This window comes from Tauraco erythrolophus, chromosome 24 (assembly GCF_009769465.1).
Source record: "Tauraco erythrolophus isolate bTauEry1 chromosome 24, bTauEry1.pri, whole genome shotgun sequence".
NCBI lineage: Eukaryota > Metazoa > Chordata > Aves > Musophagiformes > Musophagidae > Tauraco > Tauraco erythrolophus.
This window is the reverse complement of record NC_141488.1, coordinates 5,103,450-5,119,506: the sequence shown is the minus strand read 5'-3', so window position 1 is coordinate 5,119,506 and position 16,057 is coordinate 5,103,450. Positions and strand designations below refer to the sequence as shown.

The 16,057-nt window shown below is 45.6% G+C and overlaps 1 protein-coding gene across 2 annotated transcripts in view; it reads left to right on the top strand.

Annotated features, from left to right (window-relative positions):
* The first annotated feature begins 3,067 nt into the window (after window positions 1-3,067).
* The window catches only part of MACO1 (macoilin 1), a 30,142-nt gene continuing 17,152 nt past the window's right edge, over window positions 3,068-16,057 (top strand). For both annotated transcript variants that reach the window (XM_086626065.1, XM_086626064.1), the window contains exons 1-4: window positions 3,068-3,159; window positions 12,816-12,957; window positions 13,673-13,799; window positions 15,931-16,054. In XM_086626065.1, the coding sequence (XP_086482191.1) occupies window positions 3,080-3,159; window positions 12,816-12,957; window positions 13,673-13,799; window positions 15,931-16,054 (473 nt within the window). In that variant the 5' untranslated portion in view covers window positions 3,068-3,079. The remainder of the gene's footprint in view (window positions 3,160-12,815; window positions 12,958-13,672; window positions 13,800-15,930; window positions 16,055-16,057) is intronic.

Genomic DNA, 16,057 nt, shown 5'->3' with positions numbered 1-16,057 from the left:
GACCTAGCCTTCACCCATAAGAGCATCAACTTCTATTACCATGTTCATAGAATCACAGACTGGTTTGGGTTGGAAGGGACCTTCAAGATCTTCCAGTTCCACCCCCCCTGCAATGGGCAGGGACACCCTCCACTACACCAGGTTGCTCAAAGCCTCATCCAACCTGGCCTGGAACACTTCCAGGGATGGGGCAGCCAAAACTTCTCTGGGCAACCTGTCCCAGTGCCTCATCACTCTCAGAGGGAAGAATTTCTCCCTTATATTCAATCTAAATCTGCCCTCTTTCAGTTGTGGCCACAAGGTACTTGTTGCCTTACGGGTTCTGAGCCATTTGGTAAGGCACAGGATTTTGGGTTTTGTTTTTGTTTTTTTTTTTAAACCAGGAGCCATTAGAAGGAGCGTTTTGGGCACGTGAGCAGGGCTATGGTGGAAGCTATGTTCAGTATATCCTAATGCACAGACACTGTAATTTGTTAGATAAAACTGTCTGGCTGTTGGGGACAGATAATTTTTGAATCCATAATACGAACATTACTGTCTTCCCAGTAGTCACAGTTCTTTCCATAAACTGGATCCTTCTTTGTTCAAGCAGTCCAGGAGATTAAACTACTGTAATTATGTCTCAGACTTTCTACTTTGAGGCGATTTCAAACTGAGTGCTGTGCTTGCATGCTGGGGTTTGAGTAAAAACATGAGTAAAAACTCATGCAGATGGGTACAAAGCCACCTACTGGTGACAGAAACATGTACCAGACAAAAACATACACCGAAAAATTCCCTTTCATTTCCGCTTTAGGACATTCCTCCTGCAAACGCAGGCTATATGGCACAACGGCAGTTTTCAAGCCATCGGCGAAAGGTTCACATTTGTGGTGGTAACTTGCACCTTCCTCACATGCAGTATCGAATTACCAGCTTTTATTAGGCCTAATAAAACCATAAGTTCAGTATCCTTACTTCATCCTAAGCAATCCTCAAAGGACTTTGGCAGATGTGCAGAGCGCTGCCCTGGCTTCAGAAAAATCCCGATGCAGAAAGATCCACACTCAGCTCCTTTTCACGGCAATTCTGCGCTCATGTGGGTAATTCAGACAGAACCAGAATGCCTGGTGGACTTTCTCTAGACAAGAAAAAGGTAATAGCTGAAACAGCAACTCAGAAATGTATTTAGCTAACTGATGCATTGTCTTTGTGTGTTTTATAAATGCAATATATCGAATTTGCTTTCATGTTTCCTCTGACGAACCCTTAGGACTCACAGTAAGAACGACCCAGAACTCCTTCCACCATTTGCCCTGGTCAAACGAACACAATTAGCTCTTTTGACACTTGTTACCGAATGCCCCATCAGTGTTCCACTCAGGGAAAAGACACCAAAGGCTGGGAATTTACTCATGTTTTTCCCTCGGGATGACATGTAAACGCTGACGCTCAGATTTCCAGCTTGAACTCCCTCTCAAAGAGAAAGATCTAAGCTTGGTGACCTCAGACAGGGCGAAATACGAACTAACTTTCAAATGAGAGCTCTGCTGCCAGGGAAACGTCCCCATCAACCGGGCCAAGGGGACCAGACGCCTCACGTACGTTCTTCCACACCCCTTTTAACGCCGCACCGTGACCCGCACTCCTCCCGCTCAGCCCAGCGCCGTGGAACCCGTGCTCGGGGAGGCCCGTTATCCCCCCCGAGAGGCGACGCAGGACCGTAGCACTCAGCCCGGCTCCGGGCGAGGCCGGAGAAGACACGGAGCGGCGCGGGGCGCCCCGGGCACGGCCGCCCTCCGGTCAGCCCACGGGCGGGCGGAGGGGCCGGGGCGGGCCTGGCCGTGCCGGCGGCCTCCCTCAGGCTCGGGGGCCGCCACTGGTTTCCTCCCGGTTTCCACAGCGCAGAAGGGGCCGCGGCCCGAGGCCCAGCCCGGGCCCCGCTCCCGCTCCGCCGGCACGGGAGGGGGCGGCGCCCGGCCGTGACTCGGCAGCCCCGGGCGGTGGGACCCTCCCGCCCCGCCCCCCGCCTCCCATTGGCTGAGCGCCCGCTCCTCCTCACAGGCCTCCCTTAGGGACTAGCCTCCTATTGGCCGAAGGCCGGCTTCCCTTATGGCTTCTGATTGGCCCATCTCCAGCCACCGTCCGTCTTTGGGCCGATCGGGGAAAGAGGGGCCTATACGCCCCGCCCCCCTAGCTTCCTGCCCCGCGATTGGACCAATCGCTTGTCACTCTGTTTTATGCGTTCTTTATTGGCTGGAGGAGTCCGTCAGTTACTCTGAGGGGTTTTTTACTCTCCTGTGAGCCGTCAGCACAGGGCCCCGCTGTGGGGGAAGTACAGGGCGCAAGAAGCTGCCTCCTCTCACCTTTGCACCCTGAGACTTAGCTTTCGCAACAGCCTATTTGCCAGCGAGGTTGTCAATCAAGTGCATGGGGCGGTAGTCAATGCTACGGTGACAGAGGAAATTGAGCCCTCCTTCTTCCGTTTCCGAGTGGATAGCTGAGCTGTCCTTTTATTTTTATTTGTCTGTTCCATTGGGTAGTCTTGCTGTCGATCACAACACGGGGCGGGAACAAGCCCAGAAGGACAGTAGGCGGGAAGAGAACAAAACCTACTCAGGAATTGGCCCACAAGCCATCAATTAACGAATCGTTCTCTTGGACGGGCTCTCGCGGCCGTCAATCAAGGATGTGGGCGGGCCGCTCGATGGTGCGGGGCGGGACCAATTTTCTGATGCCGCCATTGGCCTCCTCGGCCGTCCGTCTGCCTTTCTCCGCTGCTGATTGGCCAAGCCTGCCGTCATTCCGGCGGGGTCAGCCGCTTGGTTGGACAGCGCTGGGGAAGGCGGGGCTCTGCGCGGCGGCTGCGCGGGGGAACGCGTCGGGGAGGGACGGACCAGGAATTATTTTTATTTCTTTGTTTCCCAGGGAAAAAAATTAAAAAAAAAAAAAAAAAAGCCCCGCGCGAGGGAACCCCCCGCGGGGGCGGATGGTGCTGCCGTGACCGGAGCGGGCCGGGGCAGCGCGGGGCCGGGACGCGCGGCGGGGCCGGCCGGGCCGGGCCGAGCTGGGCTGGGCCGGGCCGGAGGCGGCCGGGAGGATGAAGCGGCGGAGCGCGGACTGCAGCAAGCTGCGGCGGCCGCTCAAGCGGAATCGCATCACCGAGGGCATCTACGGCAGGTACCGAGCGGCGGGGGGGGCGCGGGGGGGCACGAGTCGCCCCGGTCCCCTCGCACCCCCGTTCCCTTCGCGGCGCCCCGCCCCCCCCCCCCCCTCCCCAGCCCCTGTCAGCGGGGGCCGCGCGCGACATGGCGCCCCGTCTCCCCTCAGGCGCTGCCCCGCCCCGCGGCCCGGTCGCGCCGCCGCTGGGCCGCGCCGGCCCCTCCGCTGCCGGCTCCGGCGGGGCCGGGGGAGAGCGCGGGGTGCGGGGGGAGCTGCTGGCCAAGGTCCTGCCGGCGCTGCCCGGAGGAAGCGGCGAGGAGCCGGTGGGAGCGGGGCGGGGGAGCCCTCGCCGCCCGCTCTCCCGGGGGAGGTTTCCCGGCCGGGCTGTCCCGGAGGTGCTAAAGCCGCGGGCGAGCGGCGGCCTCCCGCGCCGCCGTTGAGAAAGTTGGTTTTCACGTGGCGGCGGAGGCGCCGGTGCTGCGGCCTCTGCGGTGCGGGCACGCGGGAGCGCTCGGTGCAGCGGCGAGGGATGCGAGCGGGAACTGGGGTGGGGGATGCCTGGAGCGGGGATGGATGGCGGGGGGGGGGGGGGGGGGGGGGCACACACCGTGGGCATCCGACTGCCTCTGACCCGCGGCGGGAGAAGGGGAACCGTAGTGAGATCCATGTTCTTGAGGCGCGCGGCGCACCTCAGCGGTGTCTTGGAATGCAAACGTGCTTTCTAGGCGTTTGCGTACAGAACGCACCGGAGCACAGGCTCCTAAGCGTTTGCTTGTCGTGACCGTGTTTTAAAGAGTGTTTTAGAGCTCTGCCGTGCAGAGTGTGCCAAATTTTATATGAAATGCAGTAATTATGTATTTCTGAGTAAAGAGGAGTTTGGTTTAGTAGAGGCTGGAAAGGTGGCTTTTTAAAATTATAGTAAGGGTAATCATAGAATCACGGAATGGTTTGGGTTGGAAGGGACCTCAAAGATCATCCAGTTCCAACCCCCCTGCCATGGCCAGGGACACCTTCCACTACACCAGGTTGCTCAAAGCCTCATCCAACCTGGCCTTGAACACTTCCAGGGATGGGGCAGCCACAACTTCTCTGGGCAACCTGTCCCAGTGCCTCACCACCCTCAGAGTGAAAAATTTCTTCCTTAGATCTAATCGAAATCTGCCCTAATATCCTGCTTCTGTTTCTAGTTCAGCTGAGGTTTATGTATGCAGTGGCTGGAAGCTTGAACAAACTCATACAATGCAGATGTTAGCTTTGCATAAGGGAAACAGTTGATGGTGAGCTCTGACTGTAACAAAACTGTCACAATATGCTGCTTAGCCTAGTTGTAGTGAACCTCTGTGTGAGTAGAGAATATCTTGTTGCTTTAGACTCTCAGGTTTTGAGAAAACGGTGCTTAGAATGTTAAAGAAAAACATCCATTGCTTAGAAGTTAATGTTTAAGATGACTAGTCTTAGGAAACTAATTCAAATGTACACAGTATCTTATATAATTACTTAGCTTTCAAAAGTAATTAAAAATCACATGCTCTCCGTTAGCTTTGAGGTGACTTGCTGGAAAGGTGGGGTGAGAGAAGGAGAGAAAACCAGAAAAAGATGAGAAGAATGTTGACGATGTGTGTTCAGCGTGTAGAGCTGCCGTAGTTGCATGAACAGCTAAGGGAGACACCTGGCGACTTGTACTAACTTCTGGAATGCTTTAGTTCAAAAATAGGATTTTTAGCCTTTGTTGCACGTGGCGTTTTGATAAACAGAAGTAGTGACTTCAAAGTATTGTCCCACAGAAAGAAAGTAAACTAGTGTGCAGGCTTGTCTTTTTGGAAATCGAACCAGAGGTACTTCTGCATGGATTGTCGCTTTTTCTCTTGTTTCTTTTGCTCTCCTCCTCCTCCTTATTTTTTTTCTTTCTTTCATAATTCAGAGAGATTACATACAGGTAGCTTTCATATAACTATAGATTTCTTAACTCTTGTAATTACTGTAGTTATTTACTCAATTTATCTTAATTATCACCATCAGCTTACACAAACCCAATAAATACAGTCATCAGTGGGTAGCATCATAGTGCTATAAGCGAAGCAGCTAAGCTGAACAAACAGCAGGAATGAGATACTTAACTCTTGTAGGATTTTTGTTTGCTTTTTAAATTAAGACCATTCTTCCCACCCTTGTGCCCTCTCCAATCTTTCAACACAGAGGTAGGCACAGCTGTCACTGATAGACACACCTAAGCATAGTTCAGAGCTGCAAAGCTGATGAGTTTTGGAGCAGGTGAAGGAGTTGTCCTGCAGTAAAAACTCTGGTGACAGGGTTCACTTCATGTGTAAATCTAAAGCAGGTTATAAGAAGCGATAGAAAAATAATTTCTAATCACAAAACAGAGTTAGAAATGTGAATCCTGGATTGCCTCGAAAAATGTGAATACTCTGTCTCCCTGAATGTTAACTTTCTTGCCAACTTCTGCAGTATCCTTTTTAACAAGCTTATCTAACAGTTCAAAACCTTTCTTATTTGATATTTTACAGCTGTAGTTCTTTAAAGCACTTTCCCCAACATTCACTACCTAAGTTAAATGGACTGTTTGGCCTCAGCCCTTCATAAACACTTTAAAAGTTATTCCTGACCTATCTTCCCACTGGCACCTTCCCCACCAAATTTTCAACAGCTGCCCTCCCTATTCTGCTTTAAACTGCTTTTTTCATTCTGCTGGTTTTCCTTCCTTCTGCTTTCTGCCTTTTTTTACTCCTTTTTTTCCTCTTTCAGTTTAGTTTTACTGCCCATCCACAGCATAAGGGACTCTGGGCTGCATACAGGCGCTCCGTAGCGTGGCATGCCAGCACTGCCACGAGCTGCTTTGCTCCTGTGTGCTGCGGCTGAAACCTTGGATGCCAGTGGTGCAGCATCCCAGCTTCAAGGGAATATTGCTCCTTGGAGTCAGAAAAACCTGGTTAATCCCAGTCTAATATTATGTTCAAGCATGATAAAGACTTGTGCTGTTTAGAAGTATTACAGTATCTGTGGAAGGAACATCATTATAATTAAAACATAACTGTGCTTTCAATAGATCTCCAAAACCACCTGACAAATGGTAGGAATCCTGAGATCTCTTGTTATTTCCACAGTGCATGGAAAAAACTTTGTCTTCTCACTTTGTAAGCTATCCATTGCCATTGTTTTACAATGCTTGAGTGATTAACATCTTACACCTTTGACACTGTGCGTGCATTAAAACCTTAATTGTTAATTAGAGTATTCATTGCAGCTTGTCATCAGTTAAACAATTAAAGTTTACTTGTTACTGCTTGTTTCTAAGTCTTCCCAGTCCTCATCCTGGATCTATTTACAATCCTTCCATTTTATTGCTGATTCTGCTTGTTTTGGCTCTACTGAGTCATATTGGCACTCATTACTGATTTTGTAGCTGGTTAAATTTTCAGATGAATTCCACATGTTACTGGCTTAGCTTCCACATCGGCTGTCTGTGTCTGCTGTGTGTCATGGATTTCCTGGCAATGCTCCTTAGACACTGTATGTTCTTTTAGTGTTGGGATTTTTTTTTTTTAGCCCTATATATGTATATATTGCCCTTTATCACAGGCCGTACCTGGGCTGGGAGCTGGGAATGCCTGGGAGGATGTGTACATGTCTGTAATCTCCAAGTGGTTGCTGAGATACCCACTGGTGGCATAAGAGCAGTGTGTGCCCCTGGGCACCTCGTACTGGGCAGCATTTCTTGCTACTGTGATCTCTTTGCTGAGATACTCAAATGGTTCTGTATGCCACCTAACTTCTGATATGGCTTATTTCCAAGCGCTTCATTTTTTACTCTGCTGACAGCCAAATAAACTGTAAGGAAAAACAGTTCATTACTAACTCCAGGAATGTGGCCTTTATTAGGCTTTTTCTTTTTTTTTTTCTTTTAAATCCATAATGATTCTTCCTACACATTTATTCTAGCACTTTTTTTTATAAGCTTCCTATATGGGGGAAAAACATTTTCTTCTCAACCTGCCCTGGAGGTCTGTAGCAAACCAGCAGCGCTGCCTTTTATGACTTTAACTTCAATTCAGGCCTCAAATCTAATTTAGCTTACATTTAAATGTGTTCTACCGTGTCAGCCCCAATGGTACTTGTAATATTGCTTCCCTCTGCCAGTGACTTTCATTCTCTGCAATTCCTCTGGCTTTATTTTATGTGTTCTGGACTCTGGTGTTTTCAGCTGAGTTGCCACGGTGGGCTAACTGTTTCTCTTGTTTCAGTATCACAATACTGATTGCTGATTATGTGCCTGTGGTTCAGCAATCTGTCATGCCTGCTTCCAGAATTGCTGTAAGAGTTGTCTATTTTGTCTTCCTTTCCTTACATTTCCATAGTTCAGTGGTTGACATACTCTATGCTGTATCAAGACACTGAAGAAGTAGTCAGAGAGGTTTCCTGGGATGCTTTACGTTTCTTTCTTTTCAAAAATTTAGTTGGCAAGTATTTCACAGAATAGTTTCCAATATGCATACCACAGCCCAGCAGTCATGTTTTCTCTCTTGCATACTTGTTGTGCTCATTCTGTACTACCTTTTTTGTCCACTGGTAATAATCTTATATCATAGAATCATGGAATGGTTTGGGTTGGAAGGGACCTCAAAGATCATCCAGTTCCAACTCCCCTGCCATGGGCAGGGACACCTTCCACTACACCAGGTTGCCCAAAGCCTCATCCAACCTGGCCTTGAACACTTCCAGGGATGGGGCATCTACAACTTCTCTCTCTATATAGATATATATTTATGTGTTTACATCTATAAAGCTTCTTTGTTTGAAAATCTCCAGTGATACTCAGTCAGCATCCCCAGTGTTCTGTCTGGCATTGGATGGGTGACCTTGAGATGATGGTTGTTGACTGGTAAAATTTCACACACATGCTAAACTTCACCTTTCTGAAGCCTACCTCTGCGTTGGGCGCCCTGCCAGCCTCAAGATGCCATCCACTCCATCGATTTGTGTGGCAGGCTGCACCATGAAACCTGCCATCAATTCTGCTAAGATTCACTCTCCAGCCTTTGGGCTTTGCTGATAATAGTGGGGTAGAATAGAGGCTTAATTTGCTACCAGTTTGGATTTGGGGTGCATAATTGTGGGTTTTTTTCTAGTGATTTTTTGTGAGTATTTTACCTTACAGCAAGCACAATATCTGTTTCTGTGGGGCAGTAAAAAGAGAACAAAGAACAAGGGGGGGGGGGGGGGGGGGGGAAAGGAGGGGAAAAAAAAAAAGGAAATGGCATCTGGCACTTGGGCGGCGGGGAGGAAGAATAAGGAGGAAAATTATTTGTTTGGAAATTCAAAGGGGGAGCACAGCCACTGTTGGGTTATGAATAAATCTCTATGTTCAGCATACATTAGCAATCACTTGACCTTCCTCAGAATTCGCAGCACTGGAATGGCTGTTCCTTCCCGTTCGGTACCCCGCGCTTCTCATGAACGCGGCCATCCTTCCCCCTCCTCTTGTATCACCCTGGGAGATTAGATCCCATGTGCTGGTTTTCTAGGGAAAGCCCTGTCCTCCTTAAACCTCTGTCAGATCACTGAGGTCAGATTTTTTGACATGTGTCAGAAAATTGGATAACCCAGATTTTAGGTATTTATCTGCAACAATCTTCCTTTGTGTGGAGAACAAACTCAGAATTATAATCGGCATCATGGAATATATTTGAGCCTTTCCAATATGAGGGCTACGGGGGTTAGGAAGCACTTCTGCCTGGTGAATATTATCTCTGAGTGAGGATACTGACGCAGCAGCTGTCGAAATTGGAGAGATGTGTGGATGTGCCCAGAAAGATCCATGACTCCCAGAGGCTCCCAGGCACCAAATGCTGGTGTGGGGCTCCGAAGGAGCGCAGGCTGGCTCGGTCAGAGGATGAGCGTGTTGGAGGGGACAGAGACAGATAACAATAGAAACACGCCGAAGGGAAGAACGGGGACTGGAAGGAATCAAGGGCTGGAAGAGCAAAGATGAAGTGGAAGTGGCGAGTACAAAGCAGAGGAAGGGAGGAGGGCTGTTGCTAAATTTTGTTAGTCATTTCATTCGTGTGATCTTGTTTGAACGCTTGGCGTGAAACAAAACAGCAGAAGAGTGATGAGCCTGTCAAAGCGAGAGGTCCCTTCGCCTGGTTTTCGTTGGGGTTTAATTCTGGCTGGTAGTTGAAGTGCTCACTGAAGAGGTGTCTGTTCACTGAGCACCCGTGAGTGAACGGACGAACTCCGTGCTTGCCAGGCCCAGCCAACCTCGGCGTGCAGGATACCTTTATGGAAGGAGGGAAGCCAAGATCTGCGTTCCTTTCTCCCTCCTGCAGAGCCTGGTTGCCATCTGCAGACCGCAGTGTGCTGCAAAGATGCCCGAGCCGCTCGTAACCCGGCGGTGCGTGCAGCCGTGGCGGCGGGGAAGCTCCGTGCCCTTTGGAAAACCAGCCCGTTTCCAGGAGAGGGCTGATGTCTTGAGGCTGCCACCTGCGTGGTGTTTAAAGCTGGGGTGGAGTGAGTAGTTATGGACTGCAGTCTCCGATCCTGCAGTCCTGCACGCTTGGATTGGGGCTGTAAAACAAATAGTTCACGGCGTATCGTACCTTTAAAACATTTTCTGTAGGTGCATGTGGGCATGTGGACTCACGTACTTGAATATACACGTAGGATATATTACACAACAGTGAACTTGGTTGCTGAGGCCAACACAGGCAGATGAAGTCTTTTATAAAAGGAAATAACTTTCTTTTGTCTTAGTCTTGTGCTCATTAAATTAATTGCTTCTCAGTCCTTCAGATGACTGAGAAGTAGGCTCTAAAGTATCGTTGGGAAAACTTTATCACAAATATTGTATTGTTACAATTCCACTTTAAAAGGTTGTAAACATCACCATGGCCTTCGGATTGATATGAATTTAATATTAGAAATAATTTCAATGACTTCAAAATCATTACAGGACTTTTATTCAGCAAATGCTTTAACTTAGAGTGGCACTTAACAGTTGAAAGCGTTGGTTCTGATAACTGTAATTTGCTGGGGAAAATGTAGTCTCTTTATGGATGTCAGGGGCAGAAAAATAAGCAATAGCCATAACTGTAACCCAGGAAAAAGTGCCTGTACAACACAACTGGTTTTCCAGCTAAACAGACAGAATAATGATCGCCTGGGTGCGATGCCGTTATGTATTTTCTCAAATCTTGAGAACTACATTTGTACAATTCAGCAGCAGGGTGAAAACAAACGCGGTGGTGACTGCATGCTGAAATGTCTGCCACCTTTTTTGTCTAAGAATTCTGTGAATGCAGCTGCTCCGTACAGATTTCTGTTGAAGATTTAAACTTTAAATAAACAGAGAACAGCAGCATATGCAAGCATAGTCTGCCAGGACAAACGTATCCATTGAAGTGCTTGCTGTAGCCTCTTTATTTGCCTTTTTTTTTTTTCAGTCCCATTTCATTAAACTCCAGATACAGAATATTCAGAAAGGTGGGTGGGGGGAGGCTGAGATGGGTTAAATGTAGGAATAATTGTTTATTTGTCTCAGACTTCAAAAATGTGTTTTCTATGAAGTCTTTCTGTAGTTTGTGCTGATGTAAAGCACGTACTCATGTGAGTACATTCAAGAGCATTTGCGTAAGTGGTTCCACTGAAGCAATTCCTTTCAGGGGGTCTAGTCCCAGGGAAAACCTTGGCATTGGGCTTGTAGGGAGAGCCTGATAACATACAGTGAGTGAGGAAGGTAAGCAAGAACTCTTCCATTGGGGAACGCTGTAGGGCCAGGACAGTTGATAAGGATCACTTTCAGGCACATGCAATTGATCTTTGTTTCACAAGAAATCGAAGTGTTTTCCCAGTCATATTCTAAATCTGAATGTGAACTTGGCAAGTTCTCGTCTGTCAGTCAACCTGTTCTTCATAGAATCATCTGGTTGGAAGAGACCCTCAAGATCATCGAGTCCAACCATTCACCCCGCACTGTCAGGGTCCCTAAACCATGTTGCTCAACACCAAATCCACACGGTTTTTAAACACCTCCAGGGATGGGGACTCCACCACCTCCCTGGGCAGCCTGTTCCAATACCTCACAACCCTCTCTGTAAAGAAATTTTTCCTGATATGCAACCTAAATTTCCCCTGGTGTAACTTGAGGCCATTCCCTCTCATCCTGTCGTTCATAATGTGGGAGAAGAGACCGACCCCCATCTCCCTACAGCTTCTTTTCAGGTAATTGTAGAGAGCGATAAGGTCCCCACTGAGCCTCCTCTTCTCCAGACTGACCAGTCCCAGCTCCCTCAGCCGCTCCTCACAGGACAAGTTCTCTAAACCCTTCACTAGTTTCGTTGCCCCAGTCGTGTGTTTGGAAGCTGACCGTGTGTGACGAGGAATGTGAGGGATAATCAGACGAATAGTTCAGTTGTTTCTAAACTTCAGCCGGTAGGTAACTCTCCTCCTAGAAGTTTCTGTATTGTATCTTGTCCGAAGCTCTGAACAGCCTCCTGGAAAAGCCACATGCCCATGAACAGTGCAGAAACTTGACCCTACCTGGCACTGTGCAGGCAGACTCTGGGCAACTTACCAGTAAGTGCTCCAGGGTAAAGTTCTACTGGTTTTGTTGGCAGTATGATAGAGAAGAAAAAATAAGTTTTGTTGGCAGTATGATAGAGGAGGAAAAATAAGTTACTAAAAGGGAAAACTGTTCTTTATTTAAAAAATAAAAATATATTTTAAAACCTCACCTTTGTTATAACCCAATACACTGCAACAAGATAGTTGCATTTTGTAGAACCGGAGTAACATACTCCGTCTGTGGGTGCTGAGTTTTAGGGAAAAAGGGTTTTTGCTTCCTCCTTTTTAGCAGAATGAATTGGGCTGATCCTTCAAGTGTTCCTGTGTTAGTTAGGTATAATCTCAAAATATTTTGAGCTCTGTAGCTGAGAAGGATCATCCGTGGTTCAAAATGCAGGACTAAGAATAAGGGAATGTGGCTTTGAAATAATAAAAAAAAAACCTAAAAAAAAGTAGTTAGACTGTCTGGTCTCAAGTCTCATGTGCCTCCCTTTTTCTGTTGTGTTTATATATATATTTTTAAATGGATGCATTTACTTTAATGTAGATGTTTTCAAATGTAACTCTGACAATCGAGTATCAAAACAGTCTTCCTAATTGCCATAGTTATAGGCTTAAAATATTTTATCTCCATTTACTGGTGTTGCAGTTCGTGTTAAATGTGGGAAACAAGTGAACATCTGCAGTCTGTCGAGCAGAGGGAGCACAGGAATTTCTGAGCTCCAAGCACAAGAGTGCAAGCTAGAAGAGAAGCGTTTCAGCTGAGACAGCGTACCTGTTGGCAGGATTTGTACAAACGTGCTGCAAAGCTGAAGGGAGGTTGTCGCTGGGTGTCTCGTGGGAGCAGCGAGCCTTCTGTTTCTGTGCTGCTTTAGGAACAAATGCAGTTCAATATAATTAAGTTCATTAGACCAGGCCTGATTTCAATATAATAATAAAACTACCTATTTTACAGAATTATGTTGGATTAAGTTTTCTTACGTGTATTCTAGCTTTTATTCCTGAACTTTTAAATTAAAAACAATAAAAGGAAGAAAGTAAGGCTCTCTGTTGGAAATACTGACCTGAAATTACCTTTTTGTTTTTTTTTTTCACAGTACTTTTCTGTATCTGAAGTTCCTGGTAGTGTGGGCCCTAGTACTGTTGGCAGATTTTGTCCTGGAGTTCAGATTTGAGTATCTGTGGCCGTTCTGGCTCTTCATCAGGAGTGTATACGATTCCTTCAGATACCAGGGTTTGGTGAGTAGAACACAAAATTGCTGTCCCCTTGTAGGGAAATCCTGCAAGGTTTCAGGGCATATTCCATGTTACACAACTCACTTACTGGCACTGATGATCATTTTCACAAGAGGAGGGATTTTCAAGTGACTAGATGAGCTGGGCTCAAGTCTCTTCTCTCTGACTGCCTATTTTATCTGTGGCAAGTGGGAGTGAAATACGTACCTATCAGATTTTCACCGTATGAAAATACTGTTTGAATTCCTGAGATGAGTGAATTGATTTAAATCTCCATGTGATAGGGTTTTCTTAAAAATAAAACAGAAGCCCTGGCCTGTTTAGCTATTTACTACTCTTTCAGAGAGTAAATGATGCTGCTGGTTGATTGGTTTGTTTGTTTTTTTTTTTCCAGAAGGACAATATAGTGATGATAATACTATGTCAACAGCGTAAATGAAAGTCTTAGAACCAGATAATGAGGAATAAATATAGCTGTGTGGAGTCTTGTTGGAAGAATGGGTGGGCACCAGTTCTTAAGTTGTACCCGTTCTCTCCTAATTGGCTAAATTTCTGCTTTCCTTGGCTAGACCGCTCCATTTCTTTGCCCTCACTATAAGCAGCACTAGTGTTTCTGTGTTCAAATCATTGTGGTGTCACCGTTAATAAATAAATTGGTAATGTTTGCTGGAATAAACCAAAACTCTCTTCTTTCCCCCCCACCCCTCCTTTCTTTTAGGCCTTCTCAGTATTTTTTGTTTGTGTAGCATTCACGTCCAATATAATATGTCTGCTCTTCATACCAATACAATGGCTGTTTTTTGCTGCCAGCACGTATGTTTGGGTACAGTATGTCTGGCACACAGGTAGGTCGCTGTTTTTATTTACAACTTAACTGTTTTGAATGTATATCTTACAGCTTTTAGTGACATGCAGTTCTCCTCCTCTATTTGTTTACCACATTTGTTTTAGTGCACTTTTGTTACAGTTAAAAAATGTTCTTTTGCTTTCATTAGTATGGTGATTTGCACTTAATACATGTCCGGGTGCATCTCCTAGTCATCATTAAAGCTTGACTGATGGAGGTGGAGGTGTGTAAATAGGAATTTCAGAGCAGTAAAAAAAAAAATATTTTCCTGACTTCAAAACACTTCTGCAGCCATTCAACAAATACAGAGCACATACAAGTTTGTGAAACAGTGTAATGTTCTTCCTACTACTCGATTAGTGTGCTGTTAATTTTAGATATAATCACAGTTTAAATTTGTGTTAGTTAAATCTTTGTGTCAACTGGATTCAGTTGCTAAGCAAAAAGGCTGGTAACACCAGTGGCTGCCCCAACAGTCTGAGAGATGTGTGGAGAAATCGTCTTCCCCTGTACTTCCCTTTTTTTTTTTTATTTTTTTATCCTTCGTTATTTGGGATTTTTTAAATAAATCCTTGGATTCTGGGGTTTTAGGGCAGCAGTTGGATTGAGGGCAAGTGGTTTAGTTTGCATGAGCACTAATACTTGACATGTGTCTTTCCTTCAATCAAAAAAAAAATGAGGAATAAAACTTGATTTTTTTTTTTTTTTTTTAGAGGTAACTTTTCCCTACCCAAGTCCTTGGGTTTTGGGGCTTTTGTGATATTTCGTGTTAGACTTACTGTCAGATCACAAGAATTTGCAGGGTAGTGTGGATCATTTCTCAGCTTACTGGTGAAAGCAGTCATCTTTCTGACAAGTTAGTCATTTGTAATAATGACAATGTGGGAGCTAATGGAAGATACTGTGAACTACTTGCTGCCCAATTTAAAATACGTAAAAAATCTGGAGTTATTTTTAGGATTGTATTAAGATGTTAAAGTGTTATCTGAAGTTGTTCTCAGAGTTGATGTTTAGAAACTCTAAAGGGAAAACCTGATGGGCCAGTTTTAACCGTAGCTACTAAGCTCTTTTAATATTTTAATACACTGCAACAGTAGGGATTCTTCTTTTTCAATGCTTGTCTAAGTTGATGGGAACTTGTTCTTTTTTTTTTTTGTTGTTGTTTGAAGTTATGATTTTATTTTAGGTGGTACATCTGCCTAGCTGAAATGTTGAGTCCCTTCAAGCTGCCAATTTCTGCTATAGGTTTCTCGTTTATTCAGAGTGCAGCTATTCAAGAGAGGCCAAAGTAGAGACCACAGTAAATAATGTCAGTGCCTCAGAGTAATGATCTTTCTAGTTTCAAATTTGAGACCTGTTTCCAAACCAGCACACGATATGTTGATGTCAGTATGTAATCAAGAACTCTGTTTATTTTTATGGAGCTGGTGGCATGTCACTGCAATTGATTTGTGGAAGTTTACCATGGCTGTATTGCGAGCAACAGTGGCGTTTGCCATTGGCCAGGAGGTTTAAGACCTTAGTTTTGCTTGAGAGAAACTAGAGTTTTCTAGTAGAGTAGAATTTTAGTAGACTAGAGTTTTGCTAGAGAGAAATCAGTCCAGCCTCCTTGACGTTCCCCTGGTGTGGAGTTGTGAGTCGCAGGCTCTTGTCTGCTTTACTGTATATGGAGTAACCAGTACTGTGCTTACTCACTCCTGTTTTCTCAGCTGATTTGCTCACTGCTGCTACTAAGATATACCTAACTTGGAGTGAAAAAGTCGTCCAAGCTTACCACTTCTGACTCAAAGATCATAAGCTGTAACATTACCTCATCTGCGGCAGTTTCTTCCATTTGTGTTCCTTTTCTGTGCAGGGTTTTGTGCCAAGCTATTTCATTAGCTGTGCATCTGTTATTTTTCACTGATGCCTTATAAAAGTAATAAAGCAAGATAAGGAGACCAAAGTTTAGAGTTTGTTTAAAATAAAGACATCCTAGATACTTGATTCTGAAAAAACCCTCTTACAATTTTCTATATGTCTGTCTGAAAATTTCCCTTGACTTTTAGAGTTTTAAAAATAACTTTAAAATATTTGCTGCTCGTAATGTATTACTAAGGTGTTTCTCTCTTTTTCTCTTCTCTTAATAGAGAGGGGGGTGTGCTTACCAACAGTATCACTGTGGATACTTTTTGTTTATATTGAAGCAGCCATTAGATTTAAAGATCTAAAAAACTTCCATGTAGACCTTTGTCGTCCATTTGCAGCACATTGGTA